The sequence below is a fragment of the Sebastes umbrosus genome, chromosome 12 (genome assembly GCF_015220745.1).
Source record: "Sebastes umbrosus isolate fSebUmb1 chromosome 12, fSebUmb1.pri, whole genome shotgun sequence".
Taxonomy (NCBI): domain Eukaryota; kingdom Metazoa; phylum Chordata; class Actinopteri; order Perciformes; family Sebastidae; genus Sebastes; species Sebastes umbrosus.
In genome coordinates, this window is record NC_051280.1 from 29,064,046 (window position 1) to 29,077,538 (window position 13,493).

At 42.7% G+C, this 13,493-nt stretch overlaps 1 protein-coding gene across 2 annotated transcripts in view; it reads left to right on the forward strand.

Annotated features, from left to right (window-relative positions):
* Positions 1 to 951: 951 nt before the first annotated feature.
* Positions 952 to 13,493, forward strand: part of pappa2 (pappalysin 2) — a 90,817-nt gene continuing 78,275 nt past the window's right edge. For both annotated transcript variants that reach the window (XR_005209209.1, XM_037788020.1), the window contains exons 1-4: positions 952 to 1,977; positions 9,285 to 9,517; positions 9,764 to 9,991; positions 10,153 to 10,751. Coding sequence is in view for 1 of the 2 variants with exons in the window: in XM_037788020.1 (XP_037643948.1) it covers positions 1,011 to 1,977; positions 9,285 to 9,517; positions 9,764 to 9,991; positions 10,153 to 10,751 (2,027 nt within the window). In the remaining variant the exon portion in view is untranslated. The remainder of the gene's footprint in view (positions 1,978 to 9,284; positions 9,518 to 9,763; positions 9,992 to 10,152; positions 10,752 to 13,493) is intronic.

The following is a 13,493-nucleotide window of genomic DNA, read 5'->3' on the forward strand; positions in this document are numbered from 1 at the left end:
ACTGCATGGACCGGTGCAGAGGAGCAGCAAGTCACTCTCTGAAGCGCACACAAGACGCACAACAAAAACCAAGAAGAGGAGCTGCTGACGAGCAGACTGCGAACCATCATCATTTACTAATGGACTAATGTTGTTTTTTTTTTGTTTTGTTTTTTCTGTCCTCTCTCAGAAATGATAGGAAAGCTTCTGCTCAACAAGTAGGACAGCTATTTTAGAGCTGGCACTTTGCACTGCACTGCACTTCCTCTGGAGTGACTTGTTTTGTTTTTTATTACTCTGATTCACCTTGCAGCCATATTTTGGAAAAAGGACGCACTAAATGATGCCGCAGTGGTCAGGTAAAAAGACATGAGAGGTGGTGTGCAGAGAGGCTTCATCTGATTTATTCGTGCAATTAAAATCTGTTACTTTTTTTTAAAAAAGAAAAAAAAAAAACAAGGGAAACTGCTTCCACATTTTCCTTAGTAATAAAATAAGCCTAATTTTAAGTCAGCCTTTAAAAATACTTTCTTTACCTCATGAAACGTAGACAGAAATAGTTTTTTTTTTCTACCTGTAAACAGAAAGAAAGTGACAGATGCTGCAGATATTCTGCAGATATTTTGGCTAAAGGAGCCAAAGCTTCGCCTCTAAAGTGTGGAGAAGCAACTTGCGCCAAGAAATTTAGATTTAAATGAACTTAGCTGCTTGTTTTCTGTGATTCTGTTTATACCAAACACCTCAATATGCAATAGAGAAACTTTGAATGTGACTTTATTAGTTTGATCCTTTTGGAATGCACTGATTACTTTCCTAATTTGTTTACCAAAATAAATTTTAATTCTAAGCCCTAAACTTTCTTTATTGCTGCATAAATGTGCGCAAATAATAATCTGGTGTGAGACCTCTTTTGCTGCTGACCTGGAAACCAGAGGCATACTTTTTTAAAAAAAAAAAATATTTTTCCTCCTCTTTTTATCTTCAACAAAACAAACCCCGCCAAAAAAATACCTTCCCCTTGACCTGAGACGATGTTGTTGATCAGACTCCTGGCTGTCTTCCTCGTCCTCATCACGAACACGTGGCTGCTGCCCAGCCCGGTCCGCTCCAATGCACTCAGCCGGTACAAACGCTCCATGGCGCTGCGGGCAGACAGCGAGCTCTCCCGGCTAGCAGGTGAACCCTGCACCGTCTCCGGCGTCTGGAGGTCCCGCCGGCAACCTCGCTCCCTCCAACCGTCCCAACACCGCCCTCCAGCGGCCCGGCCGAGGACGCACACGAGCCGCAGAGACACAGTTAAGAGCGCTCTTTGTGCGGCTGGAGGGTGTGGGTTCGACACCGGGGTGCTACGGGGCGCTCCTGCGGTGGAGGAAAAGCGAAGCTGGGGCGAAGTAGAGGAGGATGTGGCGGCGGTGGTGGTGGTGGGAGACGGGTATGTCACATATGAGAAAGGCTCCATAACTGACGAAAGAGAGGCGAGTTATGTGAGTGAGAACACCACGCAGCAGCCCGGGACGTCTCTGAGGAAAGACGCCGAACGCAGCGTCTCCTCTTCGGCCACGCGCGGCTCCAGCCCCCGCCTCACGCGGAGCCTCAGTGGAACGTCTCCTTACGAGGACGACGGCAACACCAGCTGGGAGAAGGTTTCCCCCGACAGCTCGACTGACTCCAGGGGGCTCCAGGTGCTCTACAGGCTGCAGCAGGAAGATGGAGACCAGGTGGAGCAGTCCACAGAGGACTACTCCTCCAGGGAGGTGGTGGAGGTGGAGGTGGAGGTGGAGGTGGAGGACCCGCCCGCCGGGAGCAGCTCCACTCCCTGGGGGAGCCGCGTGCCCAGGGTGCTGGATCCGTCCTGGATGACCGCGCTGTACTTCAGCGGGCGCCGGGAGCAGCTGAAGGTGAAGCCGGCTGCGGGGGTGGAGCTGCCGAGGGCTCGGTTCAGTCTGGAGCTGTGGGTGAAGCCGGAGGGAGGGCAGAGCAACCCGGCGGTCATAGCAGGTGGGTGAAAACTCATCATAACAGCATCATAGTCACACTTATGTCCACACTGTTAAGAACGTCCCAGTGAAATAACAGTAAAGAACTCATGGCAGCAGGGTTGCCTTTATGTTACTGTCAAATTAACATTATTATACTGTCACTGAAATGTACAGCTTTGTACTGTTAATGAAAAATACAGTTTGAACTGTTTTTTTTAATTAATTTTATAGTATTTTACAGTTAATTTACTGTTTAAAGACACATTATATAGCTGGTTTTCACCTTTCTTTTACATTATCTTACTGATTTGTTTTAATGCACTATTTAGGTTGTGTTTTTTACATACATTTTAATAAACTTTGCCTAGATGAATAGACTTAGCAGGTTACAGACATAGGAATAGTCACACTAAATACAATTAAAGGCACTTGTTAGGAAAAAGGCTATAATAGACTTGTTGACACTTTTCCCAAAATGTAAGTTACTATAGCTGGCTACAAGCACAGCATGCAAACCAGAACAACATGTGAGTGAAGAACAGAGCTAATTCACTGATTTTCCAATCATGTACAATGTACAACCCTCACATGTGCAGATCAGGTCCCAGAATAAACAAATACTGCATGAAACTGTTACTGATGATACTTTAGACAGTTGATCAGCAGTAAAGGGCTTTTTTTAAGAATGCATTATAGTTCAGTTAAAAAACGGCCTATGAGCGTAATTTAACAGGTTTTCTTTTGTATTAACAGTAAAGCACTGTTTTTAGCAATAACAGGTTAATACTGTTGAAATCCTGCTGCAAATTAACAGCAATTGTTTACAGTGTAATACAATCACTGAAGTAGCCTACTGCACTTAAGTACACATTCGAGGTACTTGTACTTTACCTGAGTAACCTATGCAACTTTATACTTCTACATCTCAGAGGCAAATAGTAGTTTTTACTGCAATACATTTGTCTGACAGCTTATTTAGGCTACTATATATCCTGTCCAGTGAAAACCATGCATCTTTTGAATGTTTCTGATACACTGGAGGGTTAGATAATTATAGTATTTTCTGTGCAGTAGGAGTTGAAATTAGCACACATGTAAACAACTACAGCTGTAAAATGCAACATATCAATCCAAAAATAAAACACTGACAAGGAACATTTTACTACACAATGAGTACTTTTACTTTGGAGTACATTTTGCTGATAATATTTACATACTTTTACTTCATTCAAGTTTTTAATGAGGGACTTTTACTTGCAGTGGAGTATTTTCACAGTGTGGTATTACTGTGGTTAGGGCTGCCCCCTCTTAGTTTTGGTCTTAGTCGACTATGATTACTTTACTAAATTAGTTGTTTTCTATGCTTTTTTTCTTGCTGAAAGACATATTTCTAAATGTATATACATCCCTGGTAAACACAAGATTTAAAGTGGTGCTTTTGTGTCAGTTTTACAGATCTTTCGATTAAATCAACTAATCGATTAGTCAACAAAATCGTGTGAGTGTTAGTCGACTAAGATTGTCTTTGTTGGAGGACAACCCTAGCTGTAGTACTTTTACTTACTGTAAGTAAAGGATCTGAATATTTCTTCCACCACTGTGTATAAAGGAATACTCATCTCTGGTAACTGGAGCTGTAACCACAGTCTCATGGCCACACACTAAGTTGTGGGATAGATGCCCCATGACAGTGATGAGGGAATTAGAGCTGTCAAAGAAGTTAACGCGATAATAACACATTAACGCAAGCTAGAGTGAAGATGTACTGGTATCACATAAAACTAGCAAACCAAAGGAATCCACTGGTACCAACCATGTCATTCTAGCTTGTCGGGAAGGAGGCTAAATAATGCCCCAAACTTATGCTAAATTTTGGCAAGGAAAAAACTGGCATGGCCATTTTCAAAAGGGTCCCTTGACATCTGACCTCAAGATATGTGAATGAAAATGGGTTCTATGGGTACCCACGAGTCTCCCCTTTACAGACATGCCCACTTTATGATAATCACATGCAGTTTGAGGCAAGTTATAGTCAAGTCAGCACACTGACACACTGACAGCTGCTTGTGTATTCAGGATATTTGTATCATCCTCCTGTTGGTTAACATGTCTGCCCATCCAGCATCAGTTAGTCTGTCAGCCTCTTAGCTGTCTCCCTCCTTCTCCTTGCCTGCTGTTGCTTGTTCTCTCCCGCTCTATTTAAGCAGCCTAGATTTCCGTTCCGACACTCAAGGCTTATGGTGCTGTACAGCATGTCGTTGCAAATAGCCTGTGACAGCTATACTGTAATATCTAGTAACCCCTAATAGCATTTGGATTTGCCCTTTTTAACAGCAATCTCTTGTGCTGCGTGAAGTTCGTGTTAAATGTTTTCCAAGAGAAAGGATACTGGTCTCAGGAGGCTGCTGCCTTTTATGACAGAGGTCACGCAGAGTTTATCCACTCTGTTTTGGTTTCTACTGCAGACATGGTGACGACGGCGATGACAGAAATCACAGTGATCGGGAATACACGATGACATTATTGTGAGCGCTGAAACGATTAGATGATTAACGGCTTAGTTGATTGACAGAAAATGAATCAGCAATTTTGATAATCAGTTAATCATTTAAGTCATTTATTAAGCAGAGCTAGCAAAACATTCTCTGGTTTCAGCTTCTCAAATGTTAGGATTTGCTCAGTTTTATATGTTTGGTTTTATTGATGACTGGAAATGCAGCATGTTTGGGGTAGGTAGTCAATTAGGTGACTAATCTGTTGTTTTGGTCTTTGTCGACTATGATTTCTTTAGTAGAGTTGTTTTTTATGCTTTTTTCATGTCTTATTTCCAAGAAACTTATGAGCACATTTCTGGTAAACACAACATTTAAAGGTTTGCTGCAGATCTGTCCATTAAATCAACTAATTGATTAGTCAACAAAATCGTATGCGTGTTAGTCAACTAAGAATTTATGTGGTTGAGAGCAGCCCTAGTTTGTTGTTTGGTGCCTTTAGGCAGTATTTTAGCTGGCGCCCCCTACATCTAGTGTGCTCGCAAAGGACACCCTGCCGGATTCTTAAACAGTGTTATTTTTGTGCATACAGGACTGACATAGCCTCTTAATCTGCTTATAATATAGCTACCATATTGACCTTGATTGTGCGACACCCCCTTTTTAGATTTTTTGAAGATCAAATCTTGTTTTTATAAAAAAAATAATGCAGTACACTCAGTAACACATTGAAAAAACAAGATAAGCTGATATACTGTATATCTTTTAAATTAAATTGTCTTGTTTGAATATGCCAAAAATTAAACTGCATCCTACTGTGAGACATGTTAAACATTTTAAGCGAGAAATAGGCTATGCCACTGCTGAATCTTGTGTCATTGTAGAACTATATCGCCTAGTTTGACATCTTGGTACAAGTTTCGTGAGTCGGAGGCGGCGCGCTGGATGGGCTCATTTGCATAACAGACTGTTCCTCGTCTTTTCATTTTGAAAGAGCAACGGCCAATGAGGAAACGCCAACGCTCGACCGACCAATCGTGTAACTTCATAACTCAGTCAGTCACTCAGCGACAGACTTTTGCGTTTGTAGGGCTGTCCCTCTGCGGTCCAGCCAAAAGTCAATACAATTTTTTGGAGAATCGATACAGTATCACAAAACATAATATCACGATACTCAGTATTTTCAATATTTTCTTACACTCCTACTGTCTAGATCAGAAGCCATGTGGTTCAACAAGCCATTCACATTTGGCTTCCCTTCCTATGTCACATGCAGGGTTATTAGAATATATCGTCCACAGCTTGAGAACTACCTTTACAAAGGTGCACCATATTTTTCTCTCTAAGCCAATCAGAGCAGACTGGGCTTTTTCAGGAAGGGGTCTTAAAGAGACAGGCACTAGAACGGAGCGTTTCAGACAGAGGGTGAATACAGGTATATTCAGACAGGCAGTATGAGAAAAATAATGTGTTTTTTTATCATTAAAGCATGTAAACATGTTCTAGTAGAAACCCAAAATACAAGTATGAACTGGGAAATGAGCATGATATGTCCCCTTTAAACAAAGAACAAGGTTATAAATGAAAATGATTCCTGTATTAGAAGCTAATAACTTCCATAATAATATATAATGAGTTATCTGATGACAGTAACATTGTTTTTAAGCCATTTTGTTTTGTCACAACAAATTAGATTATATTTTCATTCTTCACACAGGCTCTAAAATAAATATGCAGTTACATAACCGTGGACATTCCCAGGGCGTGTTTCATTCAGTCTCTTTCCTCATAGTTAGCGCTGCCTGTGGGTTTCCATTGATTGTGAGCAAGCGACCGCAGACACATTGATCCTATGAAACCTTCATTTAACCAGGCTCCTCTTCACATGAAGATGAACATCACGTTTTTTTTTTTTCCCCCTCCAACATCAACAATGAATATTACATTGGAAAAGCTGCACATTTTTGACAGAACAACACATACATCAAGCAAATTGAAGAGGATAAAAGCGCTATGGTGCAGCACCACAGCTGTCCAGATAGCGAGGGAGACCACAAACTGTTATGTCCGCTCACATTTACTCTGATCAAAGATCCGACTCCATTACTCAACTTTTTTCCCCCTCATTGCTTCCTTATGTGAGGGCGGCATTTTGTGGCATGGGCCTTTCTCTTTGTAGTGTCCTGAAGGAATCTGACAAATACAGGGGAAAAACAAACTCCTATTGTTTCTGCTAGACATGACATTGACACAGGTTTGACCTCTAATGGTCAGTGATTATCTTATGAGTCCATTTGTTTGTACATTGCATCCTTTATTGTTATGTTACTGTTGTCCAGAGTGCGCTGCTCGACAAACAACATAATGATGACACCGATTCTTCATTTTCTTAGTAGAATTGTAATTATTTTACTACATTTTGGCCAACATTTATGGCAATACTAATGTGTCAGCTAGGGCTGTCAATCGATTCAAATATTTAATCGTGATTCATCGCACATTTTTAATCTGTTCAAAATGTACCTTAAAGGGAGATTTGTCAAGTAAACATTTTAGATTTGTTTCCAGTGAGATTATTGAGTCCATATAGGGACTTTTCTTTTGTAAACATTACTGTTGCTGCTCTAAAACAACAGTTAGTTATATTTAAAATAAATTCTAATCCTGTTCCGAATATATTTCCTTTTTTGAAATAGTATATTAAAAAGCAATTATTTAGTTATGAAAAATAACCCATAAGAGTATCAATAAAGAACCAAACCGATTAGGAGTATCGTTAAAATCTTAACGATACCCATCCCTACTTCAGCAGTTTTATCGCCTAAACCTAACCGCAGATGTTACCCTAGTTTTGTTGCATGGCGTAAAAATGACATGGGAAAAGGCTAAAATTCATTCTCATGACACGTGGAATGTCCTTGTAATATCGTGCCATTTATACACCTTGGAAACAGAGCTAAAAGGAGAGTGAATATTGGACTTACATTGCCAGAAACATGACGCCAAGTGAATGCTAATGTTGCTCCCTGCAGGCCTGCTGAATGTGTAAATAACCAACTGTTTGCAAAAATGTTTGCCATAACGACTTCAGGCAGTGATATTATGTCAACGTTGTGCTGTCAACTACTAAAAACGACCTAATTGAGACCACGGTGGAGATGAATGGTATAGCCCTGAAGTTATGAGTGCGGTAGTGCAAAATGTCTCGCAACATAAAGACCGCATTTCCCATAAACCTTGTTGTTTCCTATTGCAAACAAAATTTTGTAACTTTTTTGGCAGCTTCTTTTCCACCATGACATCTGCTGTTGCATGAAACACAGAAAACTTCCTCCGGTGTTCCTAATGGCATCTGCAAGATTTCATAGACCGGAGGAAAACAACCAATCAGAGCCGAGCTGGAGCCTTGCCGTTTCTGAGCAGCTGTCAATCACTCGTGAACTCCGATCAAACGGTCAAACTAGGCAGCGCTGATCAAATATGAATCAATATTTTGTTACTGTAATGCCTACTTCTCGCATAAAATGTTTTCAGAAACATCTTGTAGTGTACTGTTTAGCTGTAAAATTAGAAAGTTTGTGACCCGGCAGCCATGATGAGATCAGTTGAGGAAATACCAAGCACCGCCCACCAGCCGGAGCAAACTTTCTCATTTTACAGCTAAACAGTACACTACAAGATGTTTCTGAAAACATTTTACGCAAAAAATAAGCCTTACAGTATCCGAATATTGATTAATATTTAATCAGCGCTGCCTAGTTTGACCGTTTCATCGGAGTTTGCGAGTGATTGACAGCTGCCTCCGTTGATTGAACAGCCAATAGGAACGCTCTCTCTCTGAAATGACCTGTGATTGGCCAAAGTCTCCCGTCATGGGCTAGATTTTTTTAAAGCCTGTAAACAGAGCCATGAGGAGGTGAAGAAGTCTAGTTTTCACTCAGAACACTTGAATTACAATATGTCGAAAGGTTATTATGGATATTTTTCCCAGTTATACCAAAAACATTCTGCCTAATGCCACTTTAAGCAACATACCTACAGCATGCTGTGCACTGTAAAGCAATTCAGCAGATTTCCCAGGAAATGACATTATGATACACATACATTTGGCAGTGCAATGTATGTAAATGCTGATTTTTATTTATGATTAAGTGCAATATGTAGCACAATTAGCATTTCATGTGTTACTGTAGATATGCATAGATTGATACTAATGTAATTGTGGCATTACATAAAGTATAATTAAATCCACTTGGCAAAGCTGCAGCCTCCTAACCGCTGCTTTCTGTAACTGAATTAAACGCTTTAACCATGAAACTGGCTCGCTTCCTAAACCCGAGGGCTATTTTGCTACAGTCGCCCACTTTACACACTCACGCACACATACGGATGTAAACATATACAGCGTTGAGGAGGGTGAAGGGGTTCCCTGACCCCTCGCTGTCCCAGTGTTACACATCTGGGGAGCAGATGTGGATCCGTGTGTGTCTGTTGCAAAAGCAGATGGAAACATCAGGGCCATGCCTTGGCTGAGTGAAATACCTCCTCTGTCCTCCTTCCCCTCCCTGTTCTCTCCCTGCTGTCTCTGTCTATTCTCTACTCTCTCTATCTGTGCGCCTCAGCCTCTTTCTCTGTTGTCCCCGGGACTGCAATCACTTACAAGGATTGCTTGTTTGTTTAATTTAGTCATTTTCCTGAGGCCAATGACCAGTTGTAAAGTTGCTGTCCTTTGACTCTGCAAGATAATGTTTGCATGTTTTGTTTTTTGTTCCCCACCTGTATTCTTTCAAAATAATATATTTAACTTTTTCCCCCATTCCTTTCTTTGCCTTAGGCGTATATGACAACTGTTCCCATTCATTGAGTGAGAAGGGCTGGTCGGTCGGCATCCGCACTGTAGAACCCGCCGGCGCCAAAGACGCCCGGTTCTACTTCACGCTTCGCACGGACCGAGCCCTAAAATCCACCACCGTCTACAGCCACCAGCGGTACCGAGCCAACGTCTGGACTCACCTGATGGCCACTTACAACGGCCACAACATGAGCCTGTATGTTGATGGAGCCAAGGTGTGTGGTTTTAGTTGCATAGTTGACAGTTTGGTCATTTATCACTTCACTTTCAACTTGCTGATCACTGAAATACAACGGCATTTCGATAAAGCAATCCCAACTCAAGTTCCTCTTACTAGCTTTCTCCGGATCTTTCACCCAATGTCACATGATCGTCATCTATTTTTCAAGCTCAAGAATGGTCTTTCATGCTCAGCCTAAAAGTGCCATGTGCTGTGGTTTCTCGTCTGCCTTTCCTCTCAGGTGGGAGAGAGCGGTCTCCAGTCGGGGAATCTCTGCAGTCCCTTCATGAAGACGTGCAGAACCCTTTTCCTCGGCAGCAACCAATCAGATCAGGGACACAGCTTCAGGGGCCACATAGGGGGCGTGGTGTTGTGGGGCTGCGCCCGCTCTCATGAGGACCTGCTGAAGCGGCCACTTCAAATTGACAAAAGCGAGCCGCTCCTGGCGATGTGGGCTGACTTCACTAATGTAACCGACTATATTTAATCACTACACTTTCAGTTGTTCAGTCATCACATTAGGCCAATCATAAAGCATTACTTATCAGCATTACTTGTTTAATGGTTATATACTGAAATTGGTTTGGATGTAGTATTAAAATTAACTGAAATTTTGCTTCTAACTTTGAGGTGGAAGAGGTTTGGGCTCCGTACAAAGTCGGCCTCCATCCGACCATCACCACCACTCCCGTCCCCGAACAAGAACTCGTCTCCTCGTTCCTGCCGCCGCCCTGCGGCCTGACACCCTGCGACAACACCGACATCATCTTTGGCTACAACGACAACTGGCAGCTCCGCGCCACCAAGCGAGTTCGCTACCGGATCGTCAACCTCTCCGACGACGACGGCGGGAACCCCACCGTGTCGCAAGACCAGATCCAGCTCCAGCACCAGGCTCTTACCGAGGCCTTTCGCCCTTACAACATCACCCTGGATCTGAGCGTGCACGCCGTCAGAAACTCCAGCTTCCGGCAGCGGTTCATCCTCAGCAACTGTCGAATCGGGAAGATTGGGAACCGCCAATGTGACCCTGAGTGCGACCACCCGAGGACAGGCCACGACGGAGGGGACTGCCTTCGACTGGGGCCCTGCTACAACTGGAAGAGGCAGGATGGAGTTTGTAACATGGAGTGCAACAGTATACACTATGACTACGATGACGGAGACTGCTGTGACCCGGAGGTCACCGACGTCCTCAAGACCTGCTTCGATCCTGAGTCCCCTGACAGGTAAGGTTAATAGACAAAAGTCACCACTCTGCTGTTCTGAGTTTGTCTTTTTAACAGGGACACTAGTTTTATGCAATAATTATTTACAAGTGCTGTAGTTAACGTAACTCTTTCTACATATTTTTCACATTCAAAGCTGATTAGGAAAGGAAGAGATTATGGCCATTAAAGCATTGGAAGATTTTTAGTGTGACAGATTTGTGTTTCAGTAACAGAACCTAGCTTAGCTGTGATCCCAAACTAGAATTACCGCCCTCTACATTGTGGAGAAAGCACCGGGGGGATACAAGTTTCAGCCAGTGAGGACAACATGTTTTTCCAGAGGCAAGAAGTCTCTGGGCATAAATGCCACTAATAAGACTATCTCTCCCCATGAGGTGAATGCACGCTGCATTGTGCTTCAGCAGGGATGTGCAATGAACAGCTCAAGTCAGCTCACGTACAAATTAGTACTCTCACTTTCCTCAGTGGTTTTTAGAGAGAGCTCCGTGAAATGGCCATGGTGGGTGAAGAGGCCAAAGTACACACTTATTTTTACTAAACAACTCGAGCGGCAGCCCGCTGCCTTCCATTCGGTCTGACAGACGGGCTCATGCAGAGTTCCAAATAGCTCGCATGATGTCTCGCCATGAAGTCGTCGGCCCAGGCTCTTAAAGACCTCCGTCCTTAATCCAAATTGTAACCACAAGCTTTACACTGGGCCACTGGGATTCAGAACATGGAAGCTGGAGCTATTTTTTTTTTTTTTTAAAGCGATTTAGCGCTTGATGTCTGGAGTTGAAAGAGTGTGACAGCTTAACACAAGGATGCATTAATGCTTTTTAAACCGGTAGAATAGCTATTTTTTTCCATTTATACTTTGGTCAAATGGACCTCTCTTTACCGGTTTACAGGATTTGTTACTACAACTCCTCGCACCATAATCCAATTCCCAACCTTGCAACTAAAGCATCTTCATATCCATCTTCATATCACTTGAAGGGGACCAATTGTGCTTTTCCCCTTTCCTTTAGTGTGTTATATAGCTTTTTTGTTCATGTAAAAGGTCTGCAAAGTCACAAAGCCCACGCCAAAGAGAGTTACTCTCCCCCACAGAAACACTGCTCCTGAACTGCCTGAAACGCCATGCTTGAAGTGCCGCCTTTTCTTCCATAACGTGGTGATGTCACCAAGTAACATATTTGCATAATACCTGCCTAGCGGCCATTTTGGCCGAAGAGTTTGGTTTGGTTGGGTTGTTTTTTTTTGTCCCTCCTTGACCTCTGACCTCAAGATATGTGAATGGAAATGGGTTCTATGGGTACCCACGAGTCTCCCCTTTACAGACATGCCCACTTTATGATAATCACATGCAGTTTTGGGGCAAGTCATAGTCAAGTCAGCACACTGACACACTGACAGCTGTTGTTGCCTATTGGGCTTGAGTTTGCCATGTTATGATTTGATTATATTTTTTTATGCTAAATGCAGTAACTGTGAGGGTTTTCGGACAATATTTGTCATTGTTTTGTGTCGTTAATTGAGTTCCAATAATAAATATATACATACATTTGCAGAAAGCAAGCATATTTGTCCACTCCCATGTTGATAAGAGTATTAAATACTTGACAAATCTCCCTTTAAGGTACGGTTTGAACAGATTAAAAATGTGCGATTATTCATGATGAATTATGGACAATCATGCGATTAATCGCGATTAAATGTTTTAATGGATTGACAGCCCTTGTTAATTTATGTTGTGTGGTCATGAGCTTGGTGGGGTAGACACCACAAGACAGACAGAGGGTAAAAAAATTGTTTGGTAGTTGTTATGGTCAGATGTTCCCTGTACTCAGCCTGAGCTCTCTACCCTGCAGCGAGGAGATGGACTCTAATGAAAAAGGTTGGACAGCTGACAGCACTCTGCTCTGTTGTTTTGGGGTCTGGTCCTTTGGCCTCGATTATATAAAATGCTCAGTGATTTATTCCAGATTTAATTTGATGGTTATTGCGAAAAATATTCCAAATAACAAATGAAAATATATCCACCACACTTACCTTCGGGGTAATAACTGGAATCTGTTTTAGCCTGATATATGACAGGGAACTGGAGAGATCAATGTAACATGTTGACGTTGATGCGCGCACGCTTTTATAAATCACGGCTCTGGATTTGATCTGGATTTTTGTGCAGAATGTTTTTGCATGAGAGACTTCCATAAATAAGGCCTCTGCTTTTCAGATCTTGAAAGCAAAACTCAAAAGTCACAGTATGTGTGTGCTTCTTCTTCTATGCAGTGATGTAACTCCTGCAGTGAATCTTGCCAGAGTTCCTGTCTATAAGCTCCTGACCCCCCACTGAAAACAACATGAACAGCCAATACACAGGAGACCGGAGTGTAGTAAAACCGGGCTCGGTGGACTAACAGTAGTGTAGGTCTTCTGGAAAGGTCCTGACCCCCAGCTTGTTGAAAATGCTTATGTGTGTGAGCGCTTCAACGTGCCGACATGCGTGCGTGTCCCTGGTTCCCAACTCGCAACTTTCTCAGGCGGAAAGACAATTAATGTGCGGATGACATTTCGCTGGCGTTTGCGGAGCACTGAACCATTTTTATGTTTGGGATCTGGGTTTTTGATATCCCCCCCCTTCCCCTTCTCTTTGAGCTCTTGGCCAGGTATTCAGATTGTGGGACCCTATACGTGTGCAGCTGCTGCTGGCCAGTACGGGGCCAGAGGTTTTTTCAAGCCAGCTGCTGTCACGAC